At 37.3% G+C, this 16,637-nt stretch overlaps 1 protein-coding gene and 1 long non-coding RNA gene across 2 annotated transcripts; one reads left to right on the top strand and one right to left on the bottom strand.

Moving 5' to 3' along the window:
* Positions 1-5,587: 5,587 nt before the first annotated feature.
* On the top strand, positions 5,588-6,879 carry LOC149405765 (uncharacterized). Its single transcript, XR_016295536.1, has 3 exons — positions 5,588-5,647; positions 5,786-5,931; positions 6,811-6,879. It is a non-coding gene; the product is annotated as an uncharacterized LOC149405765 (long non-coding RNA).
* A 1,018-nt stretch (positions 6,880-7,897) lies between these two features.
* LOC149405764 (uncharacterized) lies at positions 7,898-9,328 on the bottom strand. The gene is made up of 4 exons (XM_089606870.1): positions 9,252-9,328; positions 8,670-8,723; positions 8,543-8,568; positions 7,898-8,440 (listed from the first exon to the last, which is right to left on the bottom strand). The coding sequence occupies exons 2-4, from the start codon at positions 8,688-8,690 to the stop codon at positions 8,041-8,043; spliced, it is 447 nt and encodes a 148-aa protein (XP_089462996.1). The 5' UTR covers positions 8,691-8,723; positions 9,252-9,328; the 3' UTR covers positions 7,898-8,040.
* Between the last annotated feature and the right edge of the window lie 7,309 nt (positions 9,329-16,637).

Here is a 16,637-nt window from a genome sequence, read left to right as displayed (position 1 = left end):
TTTTTTTCCCTTAATATTTTTTAATTTTTATTTTTTATATTTGTATTTAGTGTACAAAGATAAAGTGTGTGCGAGAGTAAATCCTTTCTAGCTTTATTGGCGCTCAATTTTATTTAGCTCCATATTTCCTTAGTATTTTTTTTTATCAAGTTCAACATTTATATGTTAACTTGATCAACATGAAACTCAATTAAGCTACAACTTGGATCTTGGCACTGTGGATAAAATGAAGGCTTTTTAGATCGTTCAAGTTTTGACGTATAATCAATTTTTGATAAATTTTATGTAAATAATCACGAGATTTTATTAATAAAATAAAAATATTAATAATTATAAATATTTATTAATTATAAAGAAATATTAGACTCTAAAAACATAAATGAAATACTAAAAACAAGTTCAAATAATATCACATTACTATAATTAATAATTATTTACTTAAAATAATGCCACATCATTTTTAGTCATTTAAAGATAAGATCTTTAATAGTTTTTATAAAAAATTGAACCATGAATCATGATGTTATCAATTATCATATAATTATGGAATGTTACGTGTATTTCACATTTTGAACCATGCAATTTGTTATAGGGAGTCATTAGTTTTGCGCCTTTTTTGGGTGTGACCGACGAGAGTGATTTGCGACGACAAATTGCGTGAACTTTTGCCAGCTTGGTTATTTTTATTTTTTATTTGTTAGTGGAAGTTGAATTTTTTATAGTAAAGTTTAGATTTTTATCCTCTTCTCTAATTTCAGAAAAGAAATTTTGTGTTGCAAATTTTGAAGATGACATGTCACATAGTAGATTTCGAGTCGTAAAAGTTATATCTTTTAGGATATGTTTGAAAAAAAAAACAGTATCGAAATCATAAACATGTATAAAGCAATGACTAAAAAGAAAAGAGAAGCACCATAACAGCAATTTGTTTTTAAATTCTTTTTTTAAGAGGACCCCATCCTTCAGCAAAACAAATATAGTGACCTTTTTCGAGGCAATAAATATTGGATAAGATTGTTAGGCTGTAATTAATTAGCTAGCTATATTTTGATAAATAATAATAAAAAAAATTAGCTAGCTATAGAGATTCTAATTCTTGTGTATATCTAGTTCAAAACTGAACACTGCCATGCGATTAACTAAATATTTATGTACCTTTTAGCAATAAAATAAAATATTTATGTACTTATTCAGTATTGCGAGCACTCTGTAATGGGTTTTAATTATGAAAATTAGATGTCTATCTCTATTAAAAAAGAGGGACAGGTGTCAATTGAATATTTAATTCGTGGAAACATCTCATTTAGACTTATTTAACTACTAGTAATGGGTACGCGCTACGCGCGAATGATTGTAAAACGAAAACAAGCAAGTTCGAAGAAATTCAAATCGTTGATGAAAATTTTGGTAAAAGTATGTGTTAATACCTGAAAATGGATCAACACGAAAATCGGTCCGCGGTTCGGCCTAGGGCCGGACCCTATGACCGCGCGGTGGTCGAACGGGGAAGTTGTCTCGGCACTTGTCGCCTCCGCCGTGTCGGAAAAGGGTTTCCGACGTCTCTTCACCTGAAAAAGAGAGAAACGTGAGCTAAAGAACCCCGGAGGGGTTTCCTCCGACGGGCACTCCGACGCTCAACATTAGTCCAAGTGTCTTGGTTCAAGGTTCTAGAGAGAGAAAGTCTCAGATGAGAGAGAGGCACAGGTTTTGTAAGTCGTCCGAGAACTTACCTCCAAATGAGGAATCTGAAGGTATTTATAGGAGTGTGCTGAGTCGGGGTAGGATGGTCTTTTCATTTTTCCCTTGATTTTTGTAGGGGCTGACTATGCACAATGCTTGAACCTTCCTTGCCCTCGGCGGGGCTAGAATTTTTCCTTTCTTGCCCATGGCAGGGCAGGGATTTTCCTTGCCCTTGGCGGGTGGGATTTTTCCTTCCTTGCCCACGACAGGGCCGGGGTTTTCCTTGCCCTTGGTCGGGTTGGAGTTTTCCTTGCCCTTGGACGGGTCGGGATGTCGCCCCTCTCGCCCTTAGTAAGGCCGAAATATTTCTTTCCTTGCCCTCGGCGGGGCTGGGATTTTTCCTTCCTTGCCCATGGCAGGGCAGGGGTTTTCCTGGCCCTTTGCAGGGCTTAGATTTTTCCTTCCTGGCCCTTGGCAGGGCTGAGACTTTTCCTTCCTAGCCCTTGGCAGGGCTGTGATTTTTCCTTCCTGGCCCTTGGCAGGGCTGGGACTTTTCTTTCCTAGCCCTTGGCAGAGCTGTGATTGCCTTCACAATTTTTGGGTTGGACTTACTCCTGGAGGTCGAACCTGGCCTGGAGGTCGAGCCTGCCTGGAGGTCGAGCTCGCCTAGGGGTCGAGATCGCCTGGAGGTCGAGCTCGCCTGGAGGTCGACCCTGGCTGGAGGTCGACCCTGCCTGGAGGTCGAGCTCGCCTGGGGGTCGAGCTCGGGTCGAACCTGGCTGGAGGTCGAGCCTGGCCTGGAGGGCGAGCCTGGTTGGAGGTCGAGCCTGGCTTGGAGATCGGGCCTGGCTGGAGGTCGAGCCTGCCTGAAGGTCGAGCCTGGCCTCGAGGGCGAGCCTGGCTGGAGGTCAAGCCTGGCCTGGAGATCGAGCCTGCCTGGAGGTCGAGCTCGCCTGGAGGTCGAGCCTGCCTGGAGGTCGAGCTCGCCTGGAGGTCGAGCCTGCCTGGAGGTCGAGCCTGCCTGGACGTCGAGCCTTGCTGGAGGTCGAGCCTGGCCTGGAGGTCGAGCCTGGCCTAGAGGGCGAGCCTGGCTGAAGGTCGAGCCTGGCTTGGAGGTCGAGCTCGTTTGGAGGTCGAGCCTGCCTGGAGGGCGAGCCTGGCCTGGAGATCGAGCCTGCCTGGAGGTCGAGCCTGCCTGAAGTCATTTTTTTTCCCGATCTTTAATTTTTTTTCCCTCTCTCATCAATATATTTTGTATATATTTTTATTTCAACTTGAATCCTGGTGTCGCCAGGCAGCGACAGTGGAAGCCATTTTTTTTTCCTTCCGATTTTGATTTTTTTTTTATTGAACATAATTCCACTTATATATAATTGATAAAGTATGAAGTAAATGACATGGAGACTTTAAATATCATGAACATAAGATAATTATATACTTGTCATTTTCAAGTTCAAAATGTTGTTAAAAATACGACCAACGATCGATTTTTGACATATCGCAAAATCTAATCTAGATCAACAACCGAAACATGCGGGTAATACCAAAAAAAAAAAAAAACCAACTTCAAGAGCAGCCTACATTCTATATCTATAATCAAAAGAGTGAATTCAAGGACACGTCATAAAAAATAAAAAAAACAGAGTTTGATTTCAACAAAAGTAACACGTTTTTTTTTTTTTTTTTTCGATTTTTGGCTTTTTCTTGAGCTTGGTGTTCAGATATTGAGGTTGGAGGTCGAGCCTGGCTGGGGGTCGAGCTCGGCTGGGGGTCGAGCTCGCCTGGAGGCGGAGCTCGCCTGGAGGACGAGCTCGCCTGGAGGTCGAGCTCGTTTGGAGGTCGAGCCTGACCTGGAGGTCGAGCTCGTTTGGAGGTCGAGCCTGACCTGGAGGTCGAGCTCGCCTGGGGTCGAGCCTGCCTGGAGGTCCAGCTCGCATGGAGATCGAGCTTGCCTGGATGTCGAGCTCGCCTGGGGGTCGAGCTGGCCTGGAGGTCGAGCTCGCCAGGAGGACGAGCTCGCCTGGAGGTCGAGCCTGGCCTGGAGGTCGTGCCTGCCTGGAGGTCGAGCTCGTTTGGAGGTCGAGCCTGACCTGGAGGTCGAGCTCGTTTGGAGGTCGAGCCTGACCTGGAGGTCGAGCTCGCCTAGGGGGTCGAGCTCGCCTGGGGGGTCGAGCCTGCTTGGAGGTCGAGCTCGCCTTGAGGTCGAGCCTGGCTGGGGGTCTCGAGCTCGGCTGGGGGCCTCAAGCTCGCCTGGAGGTCGCCTGGGGGGTCGAGCTCGCCTGGGGGTCGAACTGGCCTGTAGGTCGAGCTCGCCTGGAGGTCGAGCCTGGCCTGGAGGTCGTGCCTGCCTGGAGGTCGAGCTCGCCTGGGGGGTCGAACTCGCCTAGGAGGTCGAGCTCGCCTGGAGGTCGAGCCTGCCTGGAGGTCGAGCTCGCCTAGGGGTCGAGCTGGCCTGGAGGTCGAGCTCGTCGAGCTCGCCTTGAGGTTGAGCCTGGCTGGGGGTCTCGAGCTAGCCTGGGGGTCGAGCTTGCCTGGAGGTCGAGCTCGTTTGGAGGTCGAGCCTGAGCTGGAGGTCGAGCTCGTTTGGAGGTCGAGCCTGACCTGGAGGTCGAGCTCGCCTGGGGGGTCGAGCTCGCCTGGGTGTCGAGCTCGCCTGGAGGTCCAGCTCGCCTGGGGTCGAGCCTGCCTGGAGGTCGAGCTCGCCTGGAGATCTAGCTCGCCTGGGGGTCGAGCTCGCCTGGAGGACGAGCTCGCCTGGAGGTCGAGCCTGGCCTGGAGGTCGAGCCTGGCCTGGAGGTCGAGCTCGTTTGGAGGTCGAGCCTGACCTGGGGGTCGAGCTCGCCTGGAGGTCGAGCTCACCTGGTTTTCAGGAGATAGAGAGTGAGCAAACGAGATGAGGGACTGACAAGAGACAAGTTCGAGAGAGCAAGAAAGAGAGAAGATCGAGGTCGATCTAGAGAGAGTGCCAAAAAAGAAGAAGAAGTGTGAAAGTCGATCGGGTTCCAATCAGGAATCACGGATTCACGCTCTTCATCTCCACTTCATCTTCTAAAAATCACGCTCAAGAATCAACAAAATCCGAGCGATTAAGGAGAAAAAAAAAGCGAGTCCTTACCTTGGATGAGGCAGAGGAATTCCGATCTCTCACGATTTCCCTCTCTCATTGCTTCTCTCGCTCTCTTTCTTCTCTGGGTGTTTTTTGGGCGTGGTCGAGTGAAGAAGAAAGAGGAAAAGAAAAGAAGTAAGATAAATGAATTTGATTTCTTTTTCATTTTTTAGAAGAAGACGAATCGATGGCGTGGGTTTTTAGAAGAAGACGAATCGATGGCGTGGGTATCGAATGAATATGAAGAAGGAAGAGGAAAAGAAAACGCAAGGAATAGGCCAATTGAGCCACGTGTCGCGCAAAGAAGGTGGCAAAGGAGTGCCACGTGGCAGAGCGTGGATAGGAGTTTAAGGAGCGTAGATACTTATTATCTATGTTATGGATAATCCATTTACTTAATAAATTGGGTTTGATTGATTTCATGTCGTGAGCAAATAATATACTGATAAAAAATATATATTAAAAAAAAATACCATTAAAAAAACGGTTTATACCTGATGTCAATGGCAAAGCAAAGCCCATACCTTGCGTTCACAAAACGAAATAAAATGACGCCACATTTCTCAGCGTTACACAAAGATACGAAGGTGATGAGTCACACCAAAGTAAATCTATGAAATCTTAGCCAAAACAATTAATCATGAAAATAATGAAGGCATGAAAGCGAGATAAGCCCTATACCCGAAAATGCCATACACGTCACGCATCTAGAGGCACATTATGATAATCTTCTCAAGAATAAATAGGACAATTAACCAAACCACTCAAATAAATCTAGATAAGTAAATAAATAAACGGACTCGCCCATTTCGGCTCGAGCTTGGATCTTGCATCCTAAGGCCGAGCTACAAAGAATTTAAGGTGGGCAAATTTATTGAATTTTTTTAAATTTATATTTTTTTAAAAATTTATATATTTTTAAATTAACCCCTCTGGTTTTTTTTTTCAAATTTACTCCCTCTTAATTTCAATTCCTAACTCCGTCACTACTTGTATCAGGCTCGAAGTTTCTCAATACCACTCTCAGTGTAATCAGTGGCGGAGCCCAAATTTTTGTCGAAGGTGCATGGAATTTTTATTTATTTATTGAAGGAGCACAAAACAAAAAGTTACATGATTTTCAAATTATGTGGCTTCGTCATTAGGTAAATCTTTTGTTTAAATTAGTGAAGGCTTTTCTAGATCGTTGATAATTAGATCTGACACTCAATCTAATTTGTTCCTAATCTTTACTTTTGTTAAGAACCTAATCATGCAAATAGAGAGGATATACTATACACACATCTTAATCTCCCTTATATTTTAGTGTTTTTTTTTTCTTTTTCTTATTCTTTCTTTCTTTGAGATTGTACTCCAAACAAGTGTGTTTGCTCTTTGATTGATACTAGTGGACGAGCTTATCTTTTCGTAGCTCATCAAGTATAAGCCAATTTTATCGGTGAACCTCAATTATTATCGAGGCCTTTTTTATTTTTTTAATTTTGTTTATTATCTTGAGTTCAATATTTGTTTTGTTGTTTGGCCGTACTAGTGTTTCCAAGGGTACAAAAAAGTGGTAAGAAATCTCTTCATAAACAAATCCAAAACCCAAGCAAGGATATGCACTTAAACAATATGTGATTAATTGTTTTGTAGTGATAAAAATGTTATTTGTATCAGTTTCACAACAACAAGCGGCTCGTTGTTATTTTAGATTAACTATTTTTTTTTACTAGTAATATTAAAAAAAATGGTTAAAATTAACCGTGGATTAATTTTGACCGGATAAAAAAAAGTTAACTGAAAACTCTAACTTTTATTTTTTTTAATTTTTAAATTTTTTTTTACGTTCAGGGTATTTTGGTATATTTTGATTTTAAAAGGAAAAAAAATAAGTCAGCCGAGATTAACTTTTTTTTTTTTAAGGATTATTCTAAAAGTATGATTAATTAGAAGACTTTTTTTTTCCATTATCAACAAGTAAAATTTTAATACACTTTTATGATACTCATTAAATTCAGTTTTATTCATGATATATTTGTTAGGCCGTTTTTTGGATTTAACATTTGAGGACACGTGGTGTGCCTGGAATAGTTACGTGCCTAGTATTGGATCGGCCCAAATTACTTTTCGAGAGTCCAAAGGGTTCAAGGAAGTTCGGGACAAAGCCCAAAGCGTCCAAGAGCTTCAGAGGATCTTAGAATCGTAAAGAGGGAAACAATGCTTTGCCTTCTTCTTCGTCGGGAATGCGTTCTTCGTCTTTGATTCCTGGCCTGGAGGTCGAGCTCGCCTGGAGGTTGAGCCTACTTGGAGGTCGAGTTTGGCCTGGAGGTCGGTCTTGGCTGGGGGTCGAGCTCGCCTGGAGGTTGAGCTCGCCTGGAGGTCGAGCTCGCCTGGAGGTCGAGCCTCGCTTGGAGGTCGACCCTGGCTGGAGGTCGAGCCTGCGTGGAGGTCGAGCTCGCCCGGAGGTCGATCCTGCCTGGAGGTTGAGCTCGCCTGGAGGTCGAGCTCGCCTGGAGGTCGACCCTGGCTGGAGGTCGAGCCTGCGTGGAGGTCGAGCTCGCCCGGAGGTCGATCCTGCCTGGAGGTTGAGCTCGCCTGGAGGTCGAGCTCGCCTGGAGGTCAACCCTGGCTGGAAAACATGTCGCTTGTTGAAAATTCGCTTGTCGCTTGTTGAAAATTCGCTTGTCGCTTGTTGAAAATTCGTTTGTCGCTTGTTGAAAATTCGCTTGTCGCTTGTCCCAAATTCGCTTGTTTTTAGTCATGCATATTTTTAGCATTTGACTAAATTGTCCTTTTATATTGTAACGTCGTTTTTGCAATTGAGGCGTCGTTTTTAGCATAAGAAAAAGACGGCATAACAATATTTATCATTAAATGTAGTTTTTTTTATGACATGAAAGTAGAAAGAAAAAAAAAATCTTGCTAATGGATAATAATACGAAAAAACTCATTCATGCTTTTAAAATAATCCTAATAATTTATTATCCGCTCACTTACACACACACATTAATAGAAATTATAAATGATAATTTCAAGCTTTATTAAGTTAATAATACACCTTTTTTTATAACCTAAATTGAAACGCCACTTGTAATCATGTACTTTTTTTTGTATAATCTTTATTTGCGACCACATTTAAACCCCCCAACTAATCAATCCGAATCATCCGACATTCCAACACATTTTCAAGATTCACATTTAACATCGAATCCCCTGGTTGTAGTTACATATATAAGATATAAAGTACATTCGAATTTATTTATTCCTAAAAATCACAAGAAGGAGGACACATCTTTGTCATCATCACCGAAATCACTTTCCAGATCAAGCATTTTTACTTTTACAGCGATTGAAGATCTCACCAAAGTGTCGGTGCGATCGAGCCCATTATTATTATTATTATTATTATTATTATTATTAGTATTGGATGATTTCACATTCCTTTTCCTTATGATCGAAGGCGTGTTTGCGAAGCTCAGCGCCGACTTTCTCAGTATAAATTCAGGGCTTGAGATTGTTGAGAGAAATCTGTGATGGGAATTTGTGTGGCCACGTGGCGTTTTGTTCAGATCAAACAATACTTGATCATCTGATTCTGAATCGTTTCGAGTCTTCATTTTCTTATTCCCAATCCCTCCAAAAGTGTGATTCTCAATTGCCTTGTTTTTAGTCCTGTCCAAATTGAAATTTCATCATGAAATAACCTCTTTTCATGTACTTTAACAAATCTAGTTAGATGGAAAGTTATTATTATTACTATTATTATTATTTCACCTTTCGTCGCCGCATTGATGATCCACCTGAAAAATTTTAACCCGAAAAATTAACACAATTAGAGCTACGAGTATGTAAGCAAAGCAAATAATTAATTTTTTTTTGGCATTGATATTTTATTAAGTACCTCCATTCTCCGCGATTTCATTGACAAGCTCAGAATATAATACTTTTTGGACTCCTGTTTGCACGAAGAGGAATTTCATTTATTTTTCAAATTTATTTTAACATATATGAATAAGTATCTAGTTAGTTATTCGTCACGACTTCACTTAAACGTTAAATATTATTAGAGGTTGACGTAACTCTTAATCAAAAGCTAATTTAAAGGTGAACGATTAATGGTCGGATCAATTTTAAGAAGCATATCGTCTAAATACCCAATTGAGAGGAGACTTATTAAGTAAAGATATTGAGCACGTCACAAAGATTCAACGGATAAAACATTATAGGGAAAAAACATACACAATTTTCCAGTTCATATGTAAGAAATAGTAAAAAAAAGAAAAAGAAAAAGAAAAAAAAAAAGAATAGACGTTTGAAACTTGCGTGACAAGTAAAATTCGATACACATATTCCAAACAAACTTAACGAGCAAGTCAAAGCTAGATTCTTTTGTAGCAAAGAATGAAATGAGCGATGAAAGTTTTTCTATAAATCCTTACTAGGACTTTCTGATGAACAGAACAAGCGAATCGTATAGACTTACCTTATAGAGCAATGAAGAACAGATATACTGTGAAGATCTATTTATTTATTGACTGGTTTGATTTGTTGATAAGTTTGAGATGTGAAAGAGTCGGCGACAAGGTTTGTATTATATAGAGGCGAGTTGAATAATTCGTAGAAAATCAATAAATAAAGAAGCTTTCGTTGGAAGCTTAGAATTTACATCCATAAATAAATGGCGGCATTGTGTGCTGAGCGTTTTTGAATTGGTAGCGTCTATAAGACGGTTCGATTGTAAGTTTACTATATTGCCCTTCTATAAGTCTGGGCTGGATGGGCTTACGTATATGGTTCGGTTACACACTTTTTGGGCCTCTCAAAATTCGTCTAAACATGGGTAAGCACTTGCGGAAATTGCTTTTCGATAGCCGTTTTTTGTAATTTATCGCAAAAATGGCATGTTTAGGACTTTTATTACGAATATAGCTTTTATTTTTTATGTTTAAATTTTTTTTAAAAAAAAAAGAAGTGTTGACTATTTGGACTATATTTAACTTTATTTACTGATTATAATTTAATTTAGTTGGAAAATAACTATTTACAGTTATACAACTTTTTTTTTGTTGAAAGAATTTGAAATAGCAGCTAACTTTTATCTTTGTAATTTCTCAAGGTAACTTTTGCATGTTAAAAGTTTGGGTTTGAGAATTTCAAACACACAGTAAACTATTGACACTCCGAATATATTGATTTTGTTCAAGTTTTAGGCAATATTGTCTTTGATTGTTTCTTTCACGATATAGAAACTGTACTAGAAATTGAATCGAGCTTTTGGGTCACGGTGGTGACTTGGAAGCAAAGATTTAAATGCCGTTTTTTTATGTCGTTTCGAGCCTCCTGATTTACGAAACATCGACACGTCGACAGAAAATTGAACGGGAAAAATGACAAATGAAATGCCGTTTTCAAATGCCGTTTTCGATGGAAAACCGAATGAAAATAATGTTGCAGAATATATATAAAAAAATATACATATAATATATGCATATATATGGCACAAATACCTAATATTTTTCGGAAACATACACTTAAATACTTATTTTTTTTCCGCGGCAAAAATATTTAAAGGTGATGTAGCTAAATAGTCAATTTAAGTTACGAACATGCAAAATACCCAAGGTTTGTCTTAATTTAGTGAAATAGCCAAAATGTGCAGCAATCTGGTTTCAAAATTTTTTTTGACCCAAAGATTAATTTGTTTGAAAGTGATAAATTACTTATAATAATCGTCAAAAAAATTTAATCATTCCTTTTAAAAAAAATTTGAAACGTAAATTTGGCTACTTTGTTGAAAAGTTAAAACTTTGAATATTTTGCTAATCAATAAGTTTCAAATGGTTATTTTGTACAATTTTTCTAATATTTAATGTTAAGTTTCAGTTATACACTTAAAAAAGTCAATAAATTTGCTGAAAATACACGTGTTGGTCTAAAATTAAACGCGATTTAATATATTTTTTTTTTTCAAATTGACCAAATATGTCATGTGCCTATAAACCAATATTAAACACTATAAACAAATTTATATGTATTTTTTTGCTCTTGATTTGTATTATACTTTTTTTTTTAGTAGAGACACTATCGGCCAGGATTACATGATATATTAGCAGTGCAAAGCGCAGGTGACACTATCGGCCAAGATTACATAGTAGGTGGCACTACTGGCCAAGATTACATACTTATTAGAATAAATCCTAGGGGGCATGCATTTCTGCATCCCATGGGGGCTTGAACCCATGACCTCTCTGTCGATTACCGCTAGACCAAGCTAGCTACCACGATTTATATTATATTTTGTTTTCATTGATGTTAACCTTTTTAAACTGTTATTTTAAATGTTTGCGCTATTGATTTCGTATTTTTTTTTTGGGTGTTTGTGTCAATTTATATATGATATGGATAGTTACAAAAAAAAAAAAAAAGTTGATATTTATATGTGTGTTCTAGATTTCGTTGACATACGCATTGGTATCATGAACCTCTATTAACAACTATAAACATGAAACAACTACTACACGAGAAAAAAAAAAAAGGATCTTTGATGATCGAGTTGATTTATTATAATATGTTTTCTAAATTTTTTGGATTTTTAAATTTGAGAATCCAAAGAGGGTATTTATGTGATTTATTTCTTGTTTTTTCATTAGTTATTTACATTTTTGTTTTTAAGACTCATTTATAATGATTTTGGCTCATTTTTAACATATACGACGCATCTTTTATTTTTGCGAATATCATGTTTGATTTGGCTAACTAGCCACACTTTCAAATTTTAGATTTTAGTTGAAACGAAAAATTCAATGCACACACAAAGATGAGTGAATAGGTGTAAAATGAAAATTTGGTATTTCTTGTATTAAAGTATTTTATTTGCATAATTAAGATTCAAAGACTCGTATCTATACCTCCATTAAAATAGAGTCCCATATCTATCCTTATTAATTAAGCTATGGAACTAAGATTCTAAACTATGGAGCTACTCAATTAGATTCTTGTCAAAATTAACCATGCTCATCATAGTCGTGACTCCTATCTACTGCCCGGCGGCTATTTCGCACTACGTACTATCTCTACGTCTCTACTCTAGAGCTAAATTAATCATGCAAACAAATCAATCCACTCCAAGTGTGATTTGTACATGTATAACACCTTCTATATAATCTCGTACTCATTATCATATTATATTAATATAACGTAAGACATAACCATATATGTTCATACCAACAATGAAAATGTTGTCCAAAACCCTATTGCTCGTTGTAATTCCCTTCTTCCTCATTTCTTCTCTTGGGCTTATAACAATCACAAAAGCGGCCCGATTTGACATCCGAAACCCCCAAAATAGGTTAATTTTTTAAAATTTAAAACCGGGGAAATTGAGAGAAAGTTGGTCAGTATACTGATTTTTTGCACTTCCCAGTAGCGTTATGAACAAAACCGTTAGATATTGGAAAAACCGCTGGTTATTAGCAAAAAAAACTGGACCGGTTACCGAAACTTCGAAAATAGGTCAATTTTTTAAATTAAAAAAAAATTGGCCAATTTTTAAAATTTTAAAAAATTTCAACCAATAATCGTGGGCCGATTTTTGAAATTTTGAAATTTTAAGCCCATGGTCATGGACTTAAATAATAGAGGGTTGATTGCTTCAATGAGTGTGTAAAATTGCAAAACGTGATGTATAGTAATGAAGATATTTTGTAGACTATTTACATTTTTATCATATTTATGAAACCACTTATATATATATATATATATATATATATATATATATATATATATGTGTGTGTGTGTGTGTGTTAACTGGATACCCCGTCGGTAAATCAAGTATTTGTCGGTAAACCATGTCGATAACGGTAACTTCATCGATATTGTATACCTTTACTCTCATTGGATACCCTGGTAAACCACTGGTATCTCTTGGTAACCCAGTAAAATTCGAGTTTCGGTATAGCATCGATAACGATATTTTGATCATTGCTTGAAACTTGACCATACCCTTTGAAACAAGTTTCAAAACTCGACGATACCATTTAAAAAAAAAACGTTTTTTTTCTTACCTGCTTAAGTTTTTTAAACATACATGTATAAAACTTAGTTCATCTTTTACTATATATATTCATGAATATTTAGATGTATGTATACATATTTTTCGTGTATACATATATAAACTTAGTTCACTTAAGTTAACAATAATATATATTTATATATTGTTATGAAGTGATCTAATCCGAGCTGCGAGCAGAGAAGTTGAGCGAGCTGCGAGCTGTGTTGAGCGAGATGAGATCTGAAGTGTTGTGCGAACTGCGAACTAAGGACAGCAGTTCGTCCGGTCGTTGGATCTTCATGACGTGGCGTGCAAGCTTTCTTCTTCCGGGTCTTTAAATAGAGTTAGGCTTGGCCTCTTCGAAGTAACTTTTCATTCTGTATTCTGAGAGACACTTTTGTAGAGAGAGAAAGTATAGAGAGAGAGAGAAAGGCTGTGAGATCAAAAGAACAGTTGAGAGATTTCTCGAAATACTTGTAATCTGTAACATCTCCAAGAGACGATTGATCTCATTGATAGTGAAGAAACTCCAAGGCTGGACGTAGGTCAATTCACGACCGAACCAGGATAAAATTGCTGAGTCCTTATCCTTTCCGCTTGTTTTCTGTTATTGTTAGTGTTTGCGTGTGTTGCTTGCGATTCAAGTTACGTCTGTGTTCATTAATTTTGTGCGCAGATTGAATTGGTTTGAATCGAAGACTCAACATATATATATATATATATATATATATATATATATATATATATATATATATATATGCGCGCACAAGTGCGAAGGCTAATGACCCCTGAACTTTTTAAAATTAAAATGTTATCTCTACATTTTTAATATTTTATATATTTACCCCAAATTATATAATTTTTTCATATTTTCTACTCTTGAATAAATTTTTTTTACACGCCTCTTATAAATTTATAATTTTTATCTCTAAATTTTACATTTTTAGTTCAAAATTATATATGTCATTCAAGAAAAAAGACTCATTTTAAAACAATTTTTTTTCATTTTCACCTCTCCTAATATTATTTTCTTACGCCCCTTAGAAAATTTAGAAAAAAAAAAAATCAAAACTTTCCCTCCTAGTTACAAATTTTAGCTAGATCCGTCACTGTGTATATAAGTAGCAACTACGAAAATGGAGAGACTAAAAACAGGCTCGGCAAAGTATAGCAAAAGTCTTTCCCACGATAGACAAGATCGATCTTTTTCCATGGAAACATCTAATTAACGATCTCTCGAAGTTGAATAACGTGACAAACTGATGACATCGGTTTTTTCATGGAATGTGAGATAGTAAATTGTGGTGTTGGCACTCTCTCTGAATTTTATATAAATTCTTTCCACCCGAGATCCTATTTTTCTAAATCACTTAGCTAACATTCCACTTAACTTGACACACACATCGGTTATCATTTATAATTATGTTAAAAAAGTTATGGAAACCATTAATATTTTTCATTTTAAAAAACTAAGAAAGCAAAATGAATTCTATGTTAAAATGAAAATTATTTTAATATCCCGAATAAATTATTATAATTATTAAGTATAATTTATTAGAAACAAATGTATTTAAATTTTTTCTTAGTGTATATTAGATATATAATTGGATTGTGCATAAAAATGAACTCTATAATTTTTTAAAAAATTAAACTAATAATTCTTATTAATTTTATCTAAAAAAAAAATCTAAATATAAACTCCAAAATACTTCATATTATTATAAATAAATTAAAATAGCAACATGGAGCATTGAATTAAACCATATTTTATGAGTCGTTTTTCCTTTCCAGGAAACATGACGGCCCAACCCAAGAAAAAATAGATGCTCACTGCGCCCGACCCAAGAAAAATTAGGACAAGTCAGAGGGCCACATCATCAGTAGGTCTCCGGACTCATCGGTTGGTCCCATGACTCATCACTAGGTCTCGAGACTTATTAGTAGATCTTTGGACTCGTCGATAAGTACCAAGACTCATCAGTAAGTCTCGGAAGTCATCAGTAGATCTCAGAACTCATCGATAGGACTCGGGACTCATTAGTAGGACTCAAGACTCATCGGTAGATCTCTTCAGCATGACTCATCGGTAGGTCTTGGGACTCATAAGTAGGTCTCGAGACTCATCAGTAAGTCTCGGGACTCATCGGTAGGTCTCAGGATTCATCAATAGGTTTCGAAACTCATTATCGGTAAGACTCGGGACTCGTCAGCAGGACTCACGACTCATCAATAGGTCTCGGAACTCGTCGGTAGGCTTCGTCAAGTGCGAGTCATCGGTGAGTCTCATCACCATGAATCAGCGGTAGATCTCATCCGACCTCCTCACCAATGGCCTCATTGGCGGGTCTTACTAAATGACGAAAACTACCCCGATTCTTCAGGTTGTACTAAATACTTCTAATCTCATCATTAGAAGGTAAATGTCTCTCAACTTAACAAAACTATGTCTCTCTCAGCCCATTCCTTCTCTCTCTATAATTCCTAAGATAGAACAAACGCCCCCACCTCACATAGCACTTGTACTAATATTGAGTGTCGAAGTGCGCGCCGGAGGAAACCCCTATGCGTCCTTCTAGCTCATCTTCTCTCCTTTTACAGGTGACGGGCCATCGGAAACTTATTTCCATCACGGCAAAGGCGGCGAGCTTGGGAGTTTCTTCATCATGCATTCGACTACCGCGCGATCATAGGGTCCAACCTTAGATCGAACCACGGCTGGTTCTAAATGTTGATCTATTTTTCGGCATTAACATCATATTCGAACTGCACCAAAATTGTAAAATTATGAGTACTAAAACTATGCTAAATTCACAACATAAATATATAATCTACTACATATTTAATTAAATATTAAATTCATTTAAAAATATATGAGTTTGGAATCTATCCAAAATTTATAGTTTAAAATTATATCTTTTTACACTAATTTTTTTTTATCATTTTATATTGTTAACCAAAAATGTATGTTTTTTTTTTTTTTTTTTTAATTTGAGCTTTTTACAATGTTTTTTTTTGTTTTTTTTTTCGAATTTACCCCTCCCCCTAGCTGGAACTCCTACCTCCGCCATAGGATTAACGACTAGTGAAAATCGGAAATATATATTAACATCTTGTATATAGCATATGTAGAAATTAATGCACAAATCTTGAATTAATTTGTTTTATCAGCACCATTGAATAAATTACATAATATTTAAAGATGTTTTGAGTGCTTTTAACCCATGTCATCAACCAAGTGACTATTGACTTAGAGCATCTCCACTGGAGCGCCAAATCCCAGCTATTATAGCGTGGGTGCTCCAGTGGGTCTTCATATCTCACGCTATTATAGCGTGGGATGGAAATTTTGAACAGTGCAGCGCTATTTGTAGCGCTGCACTGTTCACTGCTCTATAAGTTTTAAAATTTGCTCAAATACCCAGATTTTATATAATTATTTAATATTTATCCCTAAAATTATTTAATTTATATAAAATTTAATATTTAGCATAATTTAAAAGACAACAATATTTTAAAATACAACAATGATATATGCACATTGCAATAAAATTATAATATTAAAACGGTCATAATAAATTAATATCAAACACAATTACATTAACAATTTTATTTTTTTGTGTTGTAATTTTTATTAATAGAGTGAAAAATAAAGTGAAAAATAGAGTGGGAAATAGAGTTCGATTGGAGAGAAATCACTGTTTACTGAAAAATAGAGTGAGAAATAGAGTGAGAAATAGAGTGATCGGTTGGAGATGGCCTTAGAGGTAAGTTTAATAAAAACATATCATTACAATTTAACCATATTTTTCAGGTTATTAC

This window comes from Urtica dioica, chromosome 2 (assembly GCF_054948205.1).
Source record: "Urtica dioica subsp. dioica isolate 48M chromosome 2, U.dioica_male_clone48M_v1_H2, whole genome shotgun sequence".
Classification (NCBI taxonomy): domain Eukaryota; kingdom Viridiplantae; phylum Streptophyta; class Magnoliopsida; order Rosales; family Urticaceae; genus Urtica; species Urtica dioica.
Note: the sequence above shows the minus strand (reverse complement) of the source record. Positions and strands in the feature narration are given on the sequence as shown.

Coding starts and splice junctions, on each gene's coding strand:
- LOC149405764 (XM_089606870.1), bottom strand. CDS start 8,690: ATGAAATCGCGGAGAATGGAG. Junction 8,569..8,669: donor TGAAATCGCGGAGAATGGAG/GTACTTAATAAA, acceptor AAAATTTTTCAG/GTGGATCATCAATGCGGCGA. Junction 8,441..8,542: donor CATCAATGCGGCGACGAAAG/GTGAAATAATAA, acceptor CAATTTGGACAG/GACTAAAAACAAGGCAATTG.